The sequence below is a fragment of the Brassica rapa genome, chromosome A02 (assembly GCF_000309985.2).
Source record: "Brassica rapa cultivar Chiifu-401-42 chromosome A02, CAAS_Brap_v3.01, whole genome shotgun sequence".
Lineage (NCBI taxonomy): Eukaryota > Viridiplantae > Streptophyta > Magnoliopsida > Brassicales > Brassicaceae > Brassica > Brassica rapa.
Window position 1 is genome coordinate 27,018,363 of NC_024796.2, and position 20,206 is coordinate 27,038,568.

The 20,206-nt window shown below is 38.6% G+C and overlaps 3 protein-coding genes and 3 pseudogenes across 3 annotated transcripts; 5 read left to right on the forward strand and 1 right to left on the reverse strand.

Annotated features, from left to right (window-relative positions):
* Positions 1-99: 99 nt before the first annotated feature.
* LOC103854125 (protein RALF-like 27) lies at positions 100-649 on the forward strand. Its single transcript, XM_009131031.2, has one exon. The coding sequence runs from the start codon at positions 155-157 to the stop codon at positions 500-502; it is 348 nt and encodes a 115-aa protein (XP_009129279.1). The 5' UTR covers positions 100-154; the 3' UTR covers positions 503-649.
* A 296-nt stretch (positions 650-945) lies between these two features.
* LOC117131890 lies at positions 946-1,445 on the forward strand (annotated as a pseudogene).
* A 3,001-nt stretch (positions 1,446-4,446) lies between these two features.
* LOC117131888 (subtilisin-like protease SBT1.7) lies at positions 4,447-10,371 on the forward strand. The gene has a single exon (XM_033284881.1). It carries the CDS (start codon positions 7,779-7,781, stop codon positions 8,670-8,672), a length of 894 nt encoding a protein of 297 aa, XP_033140772.1. The 5' UTR covers positions 4,447-7,778; the 3' UTR covers positions 8,673-10,371.
* LOC103854124 (subtilisin-like protease SBT1.7) lies at positions 7,774-10,371 on the forward strand. Its single transcript, XM_033284879.1, has one exon. It carries the CDS (start codon positions 9,195-9,197, stop codon positions 10,194-10,196), a length of 1,002 nt encoding a protein of 333 aa, XP_033140770.1. The 5' UTR covers positions 7,774-9,194; the 3' UTR covers positions 10,197-10,371.
* A 2,222-nt stretch (positions 10,372-12,593) lies between these two features.
* On the reverse strand, positions 12,594-17,422 carry LOC103854123 (annotated as a pseudogene).
* On the forward strand, positions 17,128-19,878 carry LOC117132013 (annotated as a pseudogene).
* The last annotated feature ends 328 nt before the right edge of the window (positions 19,879-20,206 follow it).

Here is a 20,206-nt window from a genome sequence, read left to right on the forward strand (position 1 = left end):
TACTGGAGTCAATGACCAACCGCAATTATTAGACCAACAAGAATGAATAAAAGATTGTAAATTAATGTGTACATGACAATATAAAAAGAGATGTAATATCATCGTCTTGTTCTCATTCCATCATTCCACATCTCCTAGCTTTTTGGCTTAAGACATGGCAAGATCAGTTTTCTTCTTCTTGTTCTTTACTGTCTCTCTTCTGCTTCTTCTTGCGGCTGCTTCAGCAACGGCATCTTCAGGGAACGTGACAAGTGGGTTTGGATATGGTGGATGTGGCTCCGGAGACACCGTTGGAGAGTGCATAACGGCGGTGGTTGAGGATGAGGAGGGAGTTGAGGCGGTGGTGCGGAGGATTCTGCAACAACAGAGGAGGAAACTAAGCTACAAAGCTCTGCAGAAGCAGCCAACTTGTAATGGTAAGATCGCAGGTAACTGTATTGGAACAGCTAACCGGAGAAACGCACGATGCACTTACTACAACAGATGCAAACGTGCTACTTAGCTAACTTTTGTTTTAGTTCCTTTTCCCTTTTTATTTGTTGTATATGTTGTTTTGTTTCTTCTGTTAATTATGTGTGTTTTGTTATCTTCCTATTTTTCCTTGTTTAAGAGTTTAATATAACAATAAGATGCATTGGATTTGGTCTTACTTAACGCCTACTTGCAAGTAATATAAAGAATGAAATGAAGAAAGATACAAATCTACAGTGACCTCTGAGTTGTCAAAAGTAAAAACAATGTATTTGATGACGTTATATGATTCACATACTGTTATAATATGTGAAGTGATTGTACATTTTAAACGTTAAACATTTCAGTAAATGGTAGATTTGGGATCAAACAAAACAATTGCGACATAATCAAATAATTAAAATACAGTAGTGAAACTAATGTGTGGATGTAAAGATAATTGAAAAAAGGGTTATTTTCTTCTTCCTCTCATTCAATAATTCCACACCTCCTAGCATTCTTAAGCTTTAAACATGAACAAACCAGATTTCTCCTTCTTCATCACAGTCTCTCTTTTGCTTCTTCTCACGGCTGCATCTGCATGGAACGGCACAAGTGAGTTGAGATATGATGGATGTGCTCCCGGAGATACGGTCAGAGAATGCTTAATGGCGGCGGCTGAGAAGGAGGATTCTGCAACAATGGAGATTTATAAGCCCAAAACCTCTGCAGCGACAGCCGGCTTTACCTTGGAAGATCGCCGGTAATTGCATCAAAGCTGTTAATGAGAAAGACACAACTTGCACTTACTACGACCGTTGCCAACGTTCAGCTTAATTTTTCCTTCATCCTTTTATCATTTTTTATATATTTTTTTCCATTTAACCATGTGTATTTTTATGATTTTTTAGTCAAGGGAAAGAGAGAAAGAGTATAACAAGAATAAAAAAAGTAGATCTATTGTAACAAAAAATGATTGTCGAATTATATGCATACTTGATATACCATAGTTTTTACCACCTTTTAGACTATGATATAAATCCTATTTAGAGTTTATATTATATGTTTAGAGTTATTTTAGAGTATTTTCAGGTTTAGATACGTTTTTGACAACTTTGAAGGTTCTAAAATTATTTGAAATGTAAAACTGTGCATATGCATCAGAAGTTTAGCTATGGATAGAGGACTTTCCATGATCCAACTGAGCTCATATTTTGACACATATAGATCTTTGAGTTAGATTTCTAATGTCACAGATTTGATGTCAATCAGACAATTGGATCAAAAGTTATGTCCATTTTGTCGAAGAGTGGTTTGTATGACATGCGAGTAGAAGATGTCGAGCTTGTGTCCTAGTGTCGAACAACACCAAGTGTGGGTATAGAACGACACTCCTCATGATCAAACCCGACGACTTTTTATCGATTTCCAAAAATATTTATTTTGTCCCAGAAGTTTTTCTTATTTACAAAAGAGCTCAGAATGTATCTTAACTCTTATATTATGTTTTAAGCCATTGTTGACGACTGTATTTTCTTTTAAATCTTGTTTTAAGATTGGGAGAGAAGAGAAGAACTCCTTCGGAAGTCTTCTTGGAATTCCTATAGTTTTATTTATCTGGTCTAATTTGGGTTAGTGATATCATGTCTGAGTAGTGCACTTGTTAGGTTTAGGAATTTTTAGGGTTTTGATGAACTTTTGAAATATATAATTGTTAGTGTAATCATATAGTATCCTTCACAGATTGTTCTGACTGCTTGTTTCTAGACTAATTAATTAGAAATCTGATTTAGGATAGTTGACAACCGTGAAAATGGGTTCAACAATTGAACTAAATCATCTCGAGCTAAGTTGATAGATACAACGAGATTTGGCCTAAGAACTTAGTGAACATATCAAATTAGAACTAGGCCTGGGCATTCGGATAACCGGTTCGGATCCGGGTCGGGTCTTTCGGATTTCAGATATTTTGAAACTAGGAAAAATGGTACCGTTCGGATAATTTAAAATTTCAGTTCGGTTACGGTTCGGTACTTGTCGGATCTGGTTCGGATCCGGTTATATCCGAAGTAACCAAAATATTAACGGATTCGGTCCGGTTCTTAGTATATACCAAACCATTAAACCCGCTAGAACCGAACATAATCCAAAAGAACCGAAAATATCCAAACTATTACTAATGATTTCATGAGAACTCTACTCCAACCATTATCAAACTATTGAAGACTTAATTGAAGCATCCAAAACTGATGCAATGAACAAATAAAAGCCTAAAAATACCATTTTGAATCACCAAAGTTACCAAACCAAAGTTGAATCCCCAAAATGAAAACAAGCATATCATCCGTTTTGAAAAAAAGATAGCAACCGAGAAAAGCAAAGCCAACATAAGTTCTTAAAAGAAAACAGAGCAACAAAGCAAGCAAGCAACAACACAACTTCACTCTTCGGACCACCTTCTTCTTCCCCTTCATCTCCATCTTCCCCGAGTTCCATACATTCTTCTAGGTCAAGTTTAGAGTATCAAACTCTACATATATTACAAGATTGTGTTACAACTTAGAATATGTAACATGAGAACATAAAGAAATGTAAGAATTAAAAAAGAAGAGAATGTACCTTTCTCTAGCTTGTCATGTAGCTCAACCTCAGCTAGCATTTGACCATTGGTAACACGTTTCTCACATAGATTGATATAAGCCTTCATCCATTGCTCTGTGCACATCAATACTTCAACCATGTAGTATGTCAAGCAACTCCTAAATGGATCAATAAGCCGACCACTGGTGCTGAAAGCACTCTCAGATGCAAGAGAGGAGACTTGCATTGCAAGTACATCTTTGGCCATCTCTGCTAAGATTGGATACTTCTGACAGTTAAGCTTCCACCAAGACAACACATCATACTCGGTTCCAAGAAAGTTTTTAGGATTCTCTACTTTTCCTTTCAAATACAGCTCTAGCTCATCCCTTGCTTCTTCAACTCCTATTTCAGCAACCAATTCAATATATGCAAAGTTCATCCTTTCATAACAGAGATCATCGACCAAATCCATTGCTTCTTCCACGTTTTCACCTAACACTTGATCCTGATCTTGATCTTGATCTTGTCCATTTGATGACGAAGCTTGAGTAGACTGAGATGATTGTCCACGAGTTGAATCTTTCCTCAAGCGAAGACTGTACTCCTTGAACATATCAGTCAACACAATGTGAACTGACTGATACATCGCCTTAGCCTCGGGTGTTTCTTTGCCGTGAAGCTTCTCAAAATACAGCTTCGCAAACTGCATTTTCTTAGTCGGATCAAAGACAGAAGCGACAATAACCATCTTGTTGACATTCTTCATGCCTCCCCAATACTTCCCAAACTTTGCCTTCATGCAATCAGCCTTGCCTTTCAACTCCTTATCCAAACTTTGACTTAGCCGTGTCAGATTCGTCTCTATAGTGACGATCTCACCATAACACTTATGAGAGGAGACTGTTGTCGAAGCTGAGACAACTAGTGTAGAGTTGTAGAAGATGATAAGGAACTTCACCAACCTCTCGACTGCATTCCAATCAACAGTCGCAGGAGGTCCTATCCTTTTGTTCCCATTCTCAACTTCGTTGAAGTAATCATTGTATAGCCTGTCTTCCGGTTCCATTTTATCAAACACCACCTTGAACCTGATAGCTCTCTGAAGCATGAGATAGGTAAAATTCCACATCGTCTTGATGTCCAAAGGTAAACTGCCTCGACTCATCTTTCCCGACTCAACTCTTAGCTGAAATGACTTCTGCCTTTGAGTAGAAGACCTCACATACTGCACCGCATTACGAATTGCTTCCACATTTCCATCAATATCCTGCAAACCATCTCTCACAACCAGGTTGATAATGTGAGCTGCACACCGCATATGCATGTAGTTGCCATCCATCACCAATGCTTCGTCGCCAAGCAAGATGAATTCGCTCTGAAACTTTCTCAGTACAGATGTGTTTGCTGTTGCGTTGTCAACCGTGATGGTGAACACCTTCTGTATTGCCCACTCAGCCAAACATTCCAGAAGAACATTAGCAATCATCTGGCCTCTGTGATCACATACATGCTTGAACCCGATGATAAGCTTCCTTAGCTGCCAAGTATCATCAATAAAGTGAGCCGTAACCACCATGTAGCTTGCTCCTGTAGCATGTGCTGTCCATATGTATGTGGTAAGTGAAACCCTCTGCTTACTGAGCTTAAACCAATTCTTCAGAGCCTCCTTCTTTCTCACATACATCTACACAATGTCCCTAGTTGCAGTCCTTCTTGAATGAGGTTTGTAGAGACCAGCACGATCGCAGAAGTGCCTCCAAGAAACACTCTCAGTGAAAGAGAGTGGCAATTCACCCAACACCACTAGCTCATTAGTCGCCTCTCTGAACACAGCCTCAGAAACTCTAGCATTCGTCAGACCTCCGTCATTAGTAATCACGGTTGAACCAGGACCTTGGCTCTGTTTCCACGCCAAGTGAGACGTGCATGAAAGTAGATGCTTCCTAAGGTTAGAAGTTCCTTGCGAAGACGCACAGCCGAAGATACGCTGACAATGGTTGCATCTGCACTTGTCACGGTCGTCCTCTGTTCTTGTGTAGTGTTCCCAGACATCAGATCTTGTGCTTGACTGCTTTTTTGTAGTTGGCTGAGAACTACCTCCTGCACGAACCTTCCTTTTGCCTTTCTTATCATGCCGTGTTATCTCCTCTTGGGTTGCTTGAAATCCATTCTCTGTCTCCGAGTCATTGTTATCTGGCAATGGTGAAGAATCCATCTACAAATAAAAGAACACCAATAAGATGTTGAGCAAAATAAAGAACATCAATAAGAGAAGATAAATTGATTTCAATCCCATCTTTACACAACAAATCGATTTCAAGTGATAAAGACTAAAGAAACACAATCTGACAATCAGTGATCAAAGAACGAGATGCAAAAACTAAATTGATCACAAGAACTAAACAAAAACAGAATCTGACAATCCTACAATCAATGATCAAAAAACGAGATGCAAAAACTAAATTGATCATAAGAACTAAACAGAAACACAATCAGACAATCCCACGTTCAATGATCAAAACCGACATGCAAAAAAGAATTCTTACTTGAGATATGTTTCTCGATGACTCAGAAGCAAGAGGGAGAGACTGAATTTGAGATTTGTTTCCGATAATCATCTCCCCAACAAGTCTGCTCTTTTAATAAGCAGCTTAAGACCATCTGAAATCGCAAAGGTCGTCTATGTCGTGAAGAAGAAACGGCGATTACGAGTATCGAGAGAAGATTGGATTTTGGAAATAGAACTTGTCTAAGGCGTGGACGCGTGGGCGCATTAACTAGTGTAGGGTAACTAGATTACTACTTACTAACCGTTAGGCTAACTCGGGTTAAGTGGATATCCGTACGGATCCCGGGTATAACCCGAAACCGACCCGGTACCCGACCAAATTATAAACCTTATCCGACCGGGTAATTTTTGATAACCGAATCCGATCCGAAACCCAATTTTCCGGGTAATTACCGGTTCGGATCTTCGGATCCGGGAAATATGCCCAGGCCTACATTGGCCGGTGGTCAATACTGCAAATGGGATGATCTTGTTAAATAGTACTTTGTCAAACTAGTATAGAGCAACACAAATGCACTATGTGGTCTTTCAGTTTTGATTAAAATGCCTATAATTGCCAAATACTCTACCAGTTATTTTACAAAATGTGGATTACGTGGGCCTATAATTGCCCAACTTAATCATGTAAATGGCTTAGATTAACGGCCTATATAACTTTTCACGGTTAAAAGGCTAAAATCATCAGTTTACTTTTTGATAGATTGCGTTAGTTTTTAACTTCTTATATAACTGAAAGAAGAAGAGAAATGTTCATGAGGTGAATTTTGTAGGCACACAGTTCAATTTTAACCAATTTCCAAAACAAGAAGATAAATAGCATGGTCCAATTAAAACCCTGATACATACTATTTTTTCCCAAAATTTAATACTATATGAAATCAATCAGGGACGTGGACAATATTCAATACCTCATCGTGGCATTATTACTGAGAGTCGGATAAAATAGACCAGCCTGCCAGCTTTCTGATGTTCTTATTTGCTCGTTTATAAAAAATAAAACATAAACTAATAACAATATGAACATTTTCAAATGTAGCTTAATTATTTAGATATGGTTTTCGTGAACTCTGATCTGATGTAAAGAGACGTTACTTCTTGTCGTACCATACGAACCAAAGTCTCGATAATTGCCACACACATTATTTGGATCCCGACCGTCAAAACTCAAAAGCATTGGTTAGTTGATGATGTCTTTCTCCAAACCCATTCATATCTAGTATGAAAAGTAGTTCCTTATGTATCTGTACGTTTTCAAAACATAAATCATGATTATGCGCGTAATCAAATAATCAATGTACGCAAAACAAAGAGTAAATTGCTAAACCAAATGAAACAAAGCACTCTTATGGCATCCACGGACCGTTACATTTTGGTGTAGAAGTAATTGCATAAAGACGTTTGGCTCTAAATACTGTGGACATAAAGACGTTTTGATAACTAATATGGACAAGAGTATATTGTACTGTTGTCCATATATGAACATAAAAGACTCACGAGTATCTAGATTCTTTTGTATACACTTAGTTCGAGGTAAAGAGAAAATTGTTGACTCCACTCCCCAATGGAATCCATTGAATATGGGGTAGTAACGTAACCTTCTTTAGTTGACCAAAAAAAAAAACCGTAACCTTCTTTAGGGGAATTTAACTGGGCTGGAGTGGACTGTGGAGTGTGGACACGACCATACCGTATTCAAGCGAACCGGAGCTAAGACAATAATTAGTCGGTTTAATAAAAATAATAGGCGATTTATCTGTCACATCCTATTATTTGGAAGTTATCTACAAGTGAGGAAACAAATTAAAGCTGTGTTAGGCAGGTTTGATTAATTAAGAATAATCAAGGTCACATGTCGCAAATTAATATATCTACTTGTTGCTGCTCATCTAACTGTCATAATTGAATCCACGGATAATTATAATTTAATTATGCTTGGAACAAAATGGTTAGTAACTTTTAATATATGTAGTCGGATAGACTGTATATTTTCTTACTTAAAGAATAGGGGTTTACAGATGATAATTAATTCCGGTTAGAAGAAGGATTCATTGGTTAGTTGTAATTGAGAATGGTTTGGAGTTAGCTTTATAGATTTGTCTTTTACGGCAGGAGTTGAGATCTGGTTCGGGTTTGGGAATATAAAACCGATACAAAGAGATCTGAGAAACGGCACGTTATGACACAGTGTCAGAAGCTTGCGGTTACTAGCAATCGAAAACCTCTTTGTGTGTTCTCACTAGCATCTCCTGTCTCTCTCTACTTACTATATATAATAAACTCTTGGTCCAAATTCAGAGCGATACCGAAAGATATGTCTTATTCTTCATTTCTCTCCTCCGCTGCTTTCTTCACTATCCTCCTCCTCCTCCATCATGGCTTCTACCACGTGTCGGATGGAGCTCAACATGCAACTTACATCGTTCACATGGCGCAGTCTCAGATGCCGTTGGGCTTCGATCTCCACTCTCTATGGTACGACTCCTCCCTCAGATCCGTCTCACAATCTGCTCAGCTCCTCTACACTTACGCCAATGCCATTCACGGATTCTCCACTCGGCTAACTCCCGAAGAAGCCGACTCGCTCATGACTCTGCCAGGTGTCATCTTGGTACTACCGGAGCACCGGTACGAGCTACACACCACTCGCACTCCACTCTTCCTCGGCCTCGATGTCCATAACGCGGACCTCTTCCCCGAAACCGGCTCCTCCAGCGACGTCGTCGTCGGGGTCCTCGACACCGGAGTTTGGCCTGAGAGCAAAAGCTTCTCCGACGTTGGATTAGGTCCGGTCACCTCCACGTGGAGAGGCGGTTGCGAGGCTGTTACTAACTTCACGGATTCGCTGTGTAACCGCAAACTAATCGGAGCTAGATTCTTCGCCCGCGGCTACGAAGCCACGATGGGACCAGTGGACGAGTCAAAAGAATCAAGATCTCCTAGAGACGACGACGGCCACGGGACCCACACGTCGTCAACCGCAGCTGGATCCGTCGTGGAAGGAGCTAGCCTTTTGGGATTCGCTAGCGGGGCAGCCCGCGGGATGGCGCGACGCGCTCGCGTGGCCATTTAAAAAGTTTGTTGGGAAGGCGGTTTTTTCAGCTTCGATATTTTAGCTGCGATCGATAAAGCTGTCGACGATATCGTTGACGTTTTGTCCATGTCGCTCGGCGGTGGCACGTCGGATTATTATAGAGACAGCGTCGCGATCGGAGCATTTGCGGCCATGGAGAGAGGGATATTAGTCTCCTGCTCCGCCGGTAATTCTGGTCCCAGCTCGTCAACTTTATCAAATGTAGCTCCGTGGATCACCACCGTTGGTGTGGGTACGATAGATCGCGATTTTCCAGCGGTTGCGGTTCTCGGAAAAGGGAAGAATTACTCGGGCATTTCGTTGTTTAAAGGAGACGCCCTTCCGGATAAAACACTGCCGTTTGTTTACGCGGGGAATGCTACTAACGCGGCTAATGGGAATCTATGTGGGCCCGGGACTTTGATTCCAGAGAAAGTGAAGGCGAAGATCGTGATGTGCGATAGAAGAGTGAACGCTAGGGTTCAGAAAGGAGAGGTGGTGAAGGCTGCCGGCTGACTCGGGATGATTCTCGCTAACACGGCGGAGAACAGAGAGGAGCTTGTGGCGGATGCTCATTTGTTACCTGCCACCACGGTGGGAGAGAAGGCCGGTGATATTATCCGGCATTACGTCTTAACCGATCCGAATCCAACCGCTTCGGTTTTGATTCGAAGGACCGTTGTTAACGTCCAGCCGTGTCCGGTTGTTGCGGCGTTTAGCTCGAGAGGACCTAATTCGATCACACCCGATATTATTAAACCGGATTTAATCGCACCGGGAGTTAATATCCTCGCCGGTTGGACCGGATCCAAGGGACCTACCGGTCTAGCTTCCGATGCTAGACGCGTGGAGTTCAACATCATCTCAGGAACGTCCATGTCTTGCCCTCACGTGAGCGGTTTAGCTGCGCTTCTCAACTCCGTGCATCCGGAGTGGAGCCCGGCGGCGATCAGATCGGCTCTCATGACCACCGCTTACAAAACTTACAACGACGGGAAACCGATCCTCGACGTCACGACGGGGAAACCTTCAACGCCGTTTGAGCATGGCGTAGGACACGTGTTGCCGACGACGGCGATCAATCCAGGACTTATTTTCGATCTAACGACGGTGGATTACTTAGGCTTCCTCTGTGCGTTGAATTACACACCGTCGCAGATCACAAGTGTGTCGAGACGCAATTACACTTGTGATCCGAGTAAATCCTACTCCGTCGCTCATCTAAACTATCCGTCGTTCGCCGTTAACGTTGACGGATCCAGCGTGTTCAAGTACACGCGCACTGTCACGAGCGTGGGAGGAGCCGGGTCTTACTCGGTTAAAGTAATTTTGGAGACTACTGATGTGAAGATTTCGGTTGAACCGGCGGTTTTGAATTTCAAAGAAATAAACGAGAAGAAATCGCATTCAGTGACGTTTACAGTAAACTCGTCCAAGGCGTCTAGGTCTAATAGCTTCGGGAGCATCGAATGGTCAGATGGGAAACACGTGGTGGCTAGTCCCGTAGCGATTAGCTGGACATAGTTGTAAATTGAGACAAAATTAAAGGGCTTGATGGATAGAATAAAGTCACGGACCTTGTAGTGCCCTTCTTTGTAATAGCTCTTTGTTTCAAAGCAAAAATGGCATGCAGTGTGTTCTTGGGCTTTATCTGTTTTCTCTTTGCTATCTCAAAAAAGTAAATATTCTCCGGCCACAAGGATAAGCTGGGTGTCTCTACAAATCCACACTAACTGGTAGTGTATAATAACTATTTTGATTTACTAGGTTAAAGCAAAAGTTCTTTTCTGAGATATGAACTTATAGTCATGACTAGAATTTGGTTGGTTATTGGGTTTTTGAAGGATGGTATAAGATAATAGGTTTTATATTGTTGGGTTCAATATAGAATAACATCTTATTATTTCTCTCTAGATTTTTTAAAGGAAAATTAGGTCAAATGACCAAAAAAACTACAATACATCAACTAATCAAAACTTTACCCTTTCTTCCTATCTCTTTCTACCTTCTACAAATCTATTTTTTTAATTATTTCACATATAAACCCTTTACATATACGTAGAAAATTTAATTATTTTTTTACTTATTTGAATTTCCACACGACAAGATTAAGTGTGAGCTCTGTGGATCAAATCTTCCTTATTCTCATCCTCCACATGGTGATAGCAACGACTTTTTCAATCACCATCTTTGATGAAGACCATGACAGAGCTCTTGGCCTTGGGTGGAAACTCACTGTGAGGAAACCTTAGTTCCTTGGGGGATGTAGCTGGACCACCGATAGTAGGAGAGAAAGAGAAGAATTTACTCCAACTGAAGACCAAGCAATACTTGATGGGTTTAAGAAGTTTGGCACTAAATGTCTGGTCCAGTATCAGAGGTGCTTACGAAGATGTACTCAGTTAACATCAAAGACCGTTACATGACAATGACCAGTAAAAATTCCAAAGCCTCTGATAAGAAACGCCCGTTTGTTTTCTTCAGCTGAAGACCAAACAATGTTTGGTGGGCTTTAAAAAGTATGGTCCTAAAAACTGGGCCAAGATCGTACGTACTTACAAGGACGTCTATCAGAGCTCGTTAGTCACGGGAGAATTACAAACAGTGCCTCTTGCTCTTCCAAAGCCAAAGACGCTGCTTGCCCAGTCTACCTGGAAGTTAATCTGAATTCTAAAGAAAGATGTGAATGGTGAAAACAATTGAGTACTGGAGTCCTTTCTGAACAAATTTTGATAAGAGCAGAACCATAATCCCATAGATGTTGGATTTATTAATGGGCCTATGTAAACTGAATGTCTAAACACAAGATAGTTGTAATGGGCCGATCACTATCCAATAAATTCATCCATTTGGGCTGAACCCATTTCACCTATTATCAATGTCCAATAGTGCACGTTCCTTGCTCGAACGAAAATGATAGATACCCTTTTTTGCCAACAGGGCTATGAGTCCTCGTGAATACGTAGGTTCCAACTACACAATGCCTAGCGCAGCAGAGTTCAAATAGTAAGAGACTGCCCAAGATGACTAAGGCAAAGTCTTGGCTTTAATGTTGATTGGGAGAGAGATAAAATTGTTGGAACTCGTTTTTGACGAAATGGTTTTAGACCATTTTCCGGTAAGTTTTCGGACGAAGACGTTCGTTGGAATAACCGAATGTTTGACACTATGAAATAGTGTACTTGTTTGTTAAAATCGGAGTTGGTTTTGAATGAGAAATGAATGTCTAAAATGGATTATTTATAAAATATCAATATTAGAAATATGAGGTTTAATTCCTCTTTTATTTAAAATGGAGAAAATACATTAAAGTTTAACACTTTGATTGTATAAGAAAAGATATTTGGACCATAAATAAATTCCATGTTTTGGTCTTGTTGGTCTCAGTCTTTATTTTGGACTTTGTGGTTGACAAAAGTTAAAATAGAAATGGGAAAATATCTTTTCTAATAATAATGGACATGGTCAACATAATTTAAGAGAATGAATGCAAAGTTGATTTTAATTTTGTAACTTCTGCTTAAATGCACATCCATATTATAATGAGAGAATAATTCTCAAATCTCCATATTAATTACCTTACATTGAAGGTGTGGTTTATGACAAACGTATGGTTTGGTCTGTGGGCTATATAATAGCTATTGGTCTTCTCATTACAAGTGATTTTTAATACAACAACAAAGAAAAAAAAACAATATCTCCCATTATGAATAATTATGTTTATTATTTTTTTTTTTTGAGTCTGAGAGTACAACACAAAATTAGGATCGATAGATTCTGTTTTTCGGTGATGGTAAACAGAAACAATGCTGCAGTTTTATCCTGGGAATCTGAGCGCCATGAATCCGTCACACTGCGGAACGTTTAAAGATTTAAGGAAAGAAATTAACTATCTCGACTCTGCAATTCGTTTTTACTCTGATATTTCGGTATTGTAATTTTAATATATGTTCTTATTATTCTTTACAAATATCAGTTGTGCTATGGTAGTAAAATAAGGTTCCTACAAAAATGGCACCAGTTTAGTGAATCATTCACATACTTTATTGATGATCATTAACATTCTTATAAAGAAAAAAGCTTATTTCGAGTATTTTATTAAATTTTATCATCGTCTCTAGGTTCATGGACTGAGATTGCTCACTCGATTTTCTCTATACATTTCTTAAAAGAATTTGTAATATTCATTGTAACAGTTTCTAAGCTCTCACTTGTCTACGCCGTTCTCCCAACCAGGCCCGGTTCTATGGGTGTGCCCAAGGTGCATTTGCACTGGACCCCAAAATTTTTACCTAGTTTTAGTTATAATTTAGGGCCCGTTTTTTTAAAATTTAGGGCCCTTTTTGAAATTATTTTACATTATTTATGCACTGGGCCTTCTTAAACATTGAGACGGGCCTGCTCCCAACACCAATTTTACTTAATCGGAAACATTCCATTATCCCACAAATACCATTACGGTCTCTCTGCATCTCCGCCATGTAACTCCTCACCTCCGCCTTAATCATCTCCTGCACCAATACCATAAACTCGCCGCCGTCTCCAGCAAACGACTTCCCCATTTCCTCAATCGCACCTCGGAATCCACCAGAAAACGGTAGGAACGATTCTGCGTTTTTGTTTTGGCGGCGGCTTAAAGTGTTGATATTAGTTGACTCCTCGCTAACGTCAGCACCAGGAAGCGACAAGCTCAGGGAAGTCGCTGGGTCACCAGAAGACGACGACGTTTCGGTGGGAAGCGGACCACCCGCGCGTGGAACGGGCCTGAAAAGCCCAACAGAGGGCAAAACCGGTATTGTACTCGAATCGCTGACATCAGATCCAGTTGGGCTTCCTGGGCTCATGTAAAGCCCATTAGCAACAGGTGGGCCGCCGTCGCTCACCGATCTCTTCGGCGGTCAAAACCACCGCATTTCCTCTTGAGCGTCGAGTTCCAGTGATTCTTTACGGCGTTGTCCGTACGACCGTTGAGAAGACGAGCGATCGTCGCCCATTGGTTACCGAACTGCTCGTGCGGTGCTCGACCTGCGGCGAAAGCTGGTTGCACCACCGTAACCGACATGATTTTCCCGATCTACCGGGAATATATTTGCTAATCACCGTCCAGTTTCTTGGACCGTATTTAACCACGAGCCTGCGAAGCTGCTCGTCTTCTTCAGGACTCCATGGACCTTTAATACGATCCGCCATTGATTTTTTTCTTTCTAAAATAAAGATTTATTTCGGAATTTATAGTGATTTTCTCTCTGTAATTGTTGATTGAGAGAGATGTTTAACACAAGAAGTCCGAGGACAAAACTATTTATACAGCAGTTCTAAGGAAATAGTTTAACCGGAAACCGGTTTAGTCTGGGCAACGCTTCTTCCACGCAAGCGGTTCTCCAAAGATTGCTTTTTCCTTCCTTGGTTAAGGCTGATGCATCTTCGGGCTTTCTTCAATCATTAAAGGTGTCTGTAGCTACATGCAGGAAAATCGATTGGTTGGAAGCGGTTGATTTTGATTGAAATCTTTATTTGTGAAGCAAGAACTCTTGACTCGATCTTTTGGCGTTTTTGGTGTTTTGAATGCTATGGTTTGCTCTCGACTAGGGTCGATTGATGCTCACCGACTTATGGTATTACTGCGACAAAAGACTTGGAGTTGTGGCTTGGTTATTGCCAGTCATCTCGACGGCTTCTTCTCTTCGACGTCCTGTTTCCGGTGTGTCCGGTGGATCGGCGGCGAGTTGTTCCGGCGATGACTCTCCAGTCGTGGTGTCGATGGTTTGGTCAACACGTGTTTCTCGTTCGCTCCGTGTTCAACACGTGTTGTGTGTTGTAGATCGAGTCATCGACTCTATTGGGCTCTTTTGATCTTGGGCTTTTATGCCTCTTGTTGTTTTGTTGTTTTAGTTTGGCTCGGTTTTTTGGGCCGTATGTTTTCTTGTGAACTGGGTTCGAGCTAATAATATATTTTCAGTGAAAAAAAAAGGTATAGAGGAGCGTGGGGATCAATCAAAGTCAATTTGCTAGGCTTGTTGCTGTACGCGAATAAAAAGAGAGTGGTGAAAGTGGGTCGTTAAAGAGACAAAATCTCGAAACCCAACTAGCAAAGCTATGATAATATTCGCACATTTTGAGTTGAATTTAAATTAAATTAAAAAAAAAGACGATAACGGTTAGGTTCGGGTAAGGACAGTTTTTTATGTTTAGTCCGACTTTAGAATAGCAGAAGACATACCACCTCCACAAACTTTCTATAATATCTACTTTACATAACCGGTTTTCCGGGTGGAAAAACTAATCAAATTGTCTACGAAACTGTATAGAAAGAAGCAAATTGTCATTAAAAAGGGAAAAAAATATTAATAGGCAAACACACAACATACCTAATCCATGTATGTAATCATGTTCTTGGCAAGACTAATGTTAACCTTGTTTTAACTGAGTAAATCAAACAAGTTACAATCTAGTTTAACTGAGTAAACTGAATCTAAAACTAAATACAGTAGTTGCCAAAAAAAAAAAATCAAATACAGTATAACCTCTATTAATACTCTATAAATTAAACAATAACTATAAATTAATTTTTTTCCTATTGGCTTTGCTAATATGGACCATCTATTTTGGAGAATTAATCCAAAGATGGAGGATCATCAGTTTGCATGGATACTATGGTACATTTGGAAAAGTCGGAACAATAAAGTTTTCAGTAACCTTGATATTGATCCCAGAAAAACACTTCGATTAGCAGAAGTCGAATCAACACTTTGGGCTGAGGCACATGTTAGTAACAACAGGTGTGCACATGAAGTACATGTTAGGCCTAACGTAGGAACCATAGGAAGATGGTGTTTCACAGATGGTTCTTGGAAAGATAACGATCTATTTTCAGGGCAATGTTGGCTCAGTACAATACCAGGTTTGATGGTTTACTAGGAGCAAGGAATGTAAGGGCATGTCTTTTACCGTTTCATGCAGAGATGGAGACATTAATTTGGGCAATGGAATGCATGAAAAACTTAAGACGGTTTTAGGTTACGTTTACAACAGATTGTTCTCAATTGGTGAAGATTGTTTCAGAACCAGAGGAATGACCAGCATTTGAAAGCTACCTGAAAGATATTAAGCTGCAGAGAAGAAGTTTCGTCAACTCAGATATTGTTCATGTACCTAGGATGGAGAATACAAGGGCAGATAGTTTGGCACGTAGTGCTCGGCAACAACCGTCTTTCGTCATACACATGAATTCAGAGTTACCATCTTGGTTTATAGGGTCTATATGAGTCTGTAATCTTTTTGCTGTAAAAAAAAATTAATATACACTAAAAATATTTATAAAATAATATAATTTTATAGTTCCAAATTGAGTTTTTGGTTCAGTTAGTATATAGATAAATTAATATCTCTATAAATTAATAAAAAAAATTATAGTTTTGGTGTAGTCCCAACATTATTAATATATAGAGATTTCAGTGTACTTATTGTTCAGTATATAGTAGAACCTCTATAAATTAATAATAGAGGGACTTTAAAATTTTATTAATTTATAGAGATATTAATTTACAAAAATTTTATTTTTTAGATTTTTCTATTTTTTATTTTTTATTAATAAAATAAAAAATACTTGATTTTACCATATACAAATTATTTAAATTTTAGAAAATTGACTTTCATATTATTTTATTATCTTATTTGGTGTATATTGTTATGTTTCATAGAATTGTTATGTGGTTTTCGATATAATTTACTAAATATTATTAAAATATACTAAAATAGTAAGAAAAATAAAATTATTTTTATTGTGAATATAAAACCAACAATATAATATAATGTTTAGTTTGTACTTATATAAAATATATATAGAGATATATTATTAATTTATGATTTTAATGAGACTATATATTTACATGTGAATTTTAAAAATATTATTATTTTATTATTTTATTGATTGGTGTCATATTTTATATCGGTCCAAGTTGTGAGCGACGAAATTTATTAATTTATAGAAATTATTAATTTATCGAGTATTAGTTTATAGAGGTTTTTTTATATTTGTTGCGAGAGATACTATCGGAAATTTATGAGAAATATAGTTGAGATATTAAATGTTGAGTAATTGCATGCTATATACAAGGAAAAATCTTTATTTAGCTAACCGGTATATGATACTGTTTTGCACTGTTACTTTTTTCTTATTCCAATTGTATCCTTATATTTTAGCCATTGGACAGTTCATTATTTCTCACATTTACATCTATAATATATCTCTCACAATCATCTATTTCCTCTTCCCTTCTTTGCCATAAATAAATAAAGACAACACAGAGGAAAACCTTAGATCGACCCCAAAAATCGAAGACTTTGATTCCATTGATGAGTGTCAGAGAAGTTGATCGAAAATCAAAAGGAATTGAAGAATTCAGATTTCAGATTTGATCTAAAATTCGAGAGATGGAGAGAGATAAAGGCAAGGATGTCGTCTTCATCGTTTCCGACTTCGTCGGCTTCATCTTCTTCTGCTGCGTCGTCATTAGCCGCAAAGGCAATTAGAGCATCTTTAGTGCACAGAGACTCCTCTCTCTTCTCTGCCTACTCCTCTCCTCCTGTTCCCACTCCTCCCAAGGTTTTGTCTTTTTGTCTCTTTCTGATGTTCGAACGTTTTGCTTCGAACTGAAATGTCGGATCTTTTTTTTCAATTTGAATAAGAGGTGGTGAAGAAGCGTTCACGTCTATGAAGAGTTTAAACGAACCTAAACGAGGCTTTTGGGTAGTCTCGCTAGTAAAGCTAAGGCTCTTTTAGATAAGGAGGATCCTCCTCAACACTTACCTCAAAGTCCCACCACGAGAATGGACCACAACAACATGCCTTCTTCCGCTGCTTCAGGAACTAAGGTGGTTTTGAGATGATTCACAAAGCCCTTTATTATAATTCTCTTATGTGTAGCATTCTTATTAAAGTTGAGAACATGTTGCAGGAAGCTGGTAGGAAAACAGAGAATCCTTCCTTGCAAAGAAGCTTAGATGCCATCACTTCTTCCTTTAATTACATTGGTACTGCTGTTGAGGCTAGTTTCTGGTTCTGGTAAGAGACATATGCAATCTTCTTCACTGTACTAAATGAAAGTTTCTTGTTGTGTGACTGTGAATTTTCTTTAGGAGGGTATTACAGCTATGGAGACGCCTACTGCAGGGATCATTCAAGAAACACGTTAGAAGATTAAGAAAAAGCCGAACCAGCAGAACCCCCTGAGATACAAGCAGATTTGGAGATTCAACTCAAGGCTTCTCGCGACGGTGCCTGCTCTGTATCATTTCATCGGATGTCTGTAATCACTCTGTATCTGTAGAAATATATATACTCTGTATTTATAACCCTTTATTATTATATTACCATAAAGTTAATCAATAACTTTATACACAAAAAGATATACATTTATGAAGTTACCCAGTAACATATATTTTGTATAGGTTATTAGTGCTTGCACGAGGACCAATTTGTACTTTCACAAATGACTCATATCCACTTACCTAATTAAAAAAGTATTATAGCCATTTACCTAATTTTTGCATCTTCCATGTATATTCAGCTAAATCACTCTTAAATGTTCGAGTTTAAGAAACGTGATGTAAATGGGCGGCTGTCAAAAAAGATAGATAGACGTTGGTGACGTGGAAGAAAACGACAAGATAGGTTGCCGAACTGGAACGCAAAATCATACTGCCTTTATTTCCTGAAAATAGATATATGTGATTTATTCCGCGAAAATAAAGCCAGTACAGAAGCTGACGTTTTCTTGATCTGTACGGTACGAGTTTGGTCGGAAAACGTCAGATTCTCTTGTTAAGCCGCACGCTCCCCACCGCCGTTGCACACTTTCTCCCTATTCTTCCTCCAACGTTTATTTAACAATAAACTTTTTTTTTTTTTTTTTTGATTAACCTGGGGGTATCCCAGGCCCATGGAGAGGCCCAGACTAATCCCCAAAGGGAGGTGCAGCCCACGGATAGACCCTCTCTCCGAGTATTCAAATGGGCCCTAAAGCATGGGCCCATATCCGTGTTGGGTGACCAGGATAATTGTGACTTAGTTTCGTGCAGCAGGTGGTTTGAACCTGAAACATGTTGGTGTCTCAGCTCCGTCTCCTTACCACTCGACCACAATCACCCGGTCATTTAACAATAAACTTTCTTTTTAAGTATTGTTTTTAAGTTTTGTTTGAATATAGAACTTTTTTTTGATGAAATAAAACTTTCTTTTTAAGTATTGTGTTTATTGTTTAATAAGTTTATGCTTTCTGTATCAACAAGACGAGAAGCTCACAAAACTAATAACAGCAATACTCTTGGCAAACATTTAAGATGGGCAACAACACCCCCACATAAGTTATTTCTTTTATCATATAAGTAAATTCTTACTTTTTAAGACTGTCCTTAGATGAGAATGGACATTTGATTAACATGAAAAGATTTTAAGCATAATGCGATGTAGCTGTACCTTGCCTATTTATAATTAGGCTATTTGTATAGTATTGGTTTATGTTATACTCTCTCCCTTTCAAAATAATGTACTAAATTTTACGCAGACAAACCAATTGACGATGGTAGTAGAAAAACAGGGGCGTGACAATGAACATTGAAACACAACTAAAGGACTCCCCCAAGTAGTTGCTTGATGCACAAGTAACGTAATTCAAGGTTATGGATGTATAACTGAAACCAAGCTGTTGCTAGGAAAAGCTTCTTTTCTCAGCATACAAACTCCACGATGCAAGACATGTAGACAAAATATTGCGAAGATCACCAATGTGCTCGAATACACTTGAAGATGACTCATAATGGTTCCACTTGCGCGCAACCCTTGTTTCTTTTCCATAACCCGTCATTTTCGTCTGTAGAAAACACAGAGGTTCATTATGAAAAATGATCCAAATAAGCTCGTCCCTTTTTAAAACAGTTACTAGTGCCACACAACAACATATATCGGCCTTGGCTGGAAGCATATACTCCCAGTGGTGGACCCATGATTTTTTTTAATCGGTGTTAATGCATAGCTAAAATTCTGAATATTAATTTTTTTTTTATAAAATATAACAATGTTCTACAAAATCATTGTACGATCTTGTATATCACGAAATATTTTCACTATAATTTTGTTTGTAATTTTCTCAAATTATAAATATAAATATAAACTTACAAGTTACAAGTTACTAATGGAAATTAAGAGGAAAAAATATGTGTGATTTTTTATAAGTTGCTAGGGAAGATGACGAAAGTTTTGGATGTGAGACGTTTCCAATTCCGTTTAAAGTATTATTAGGCTTTACGTTTGATGTAACTAGGCAAAGAGCCCGTGCGATATCGCACGGGAACTCATTTTATAAAGAATATATTATAATCTATAATTTATAATTTTATATGCCTGATAAAAACAATTAAATCATATAAATAATTAAATTTAATTTTGATGATTAAAATATGATTTACAAAGTATTCAAATATATATATATATATATATATATTTTATAAACCTTAATGTTCCCTTTAGTTTTTTA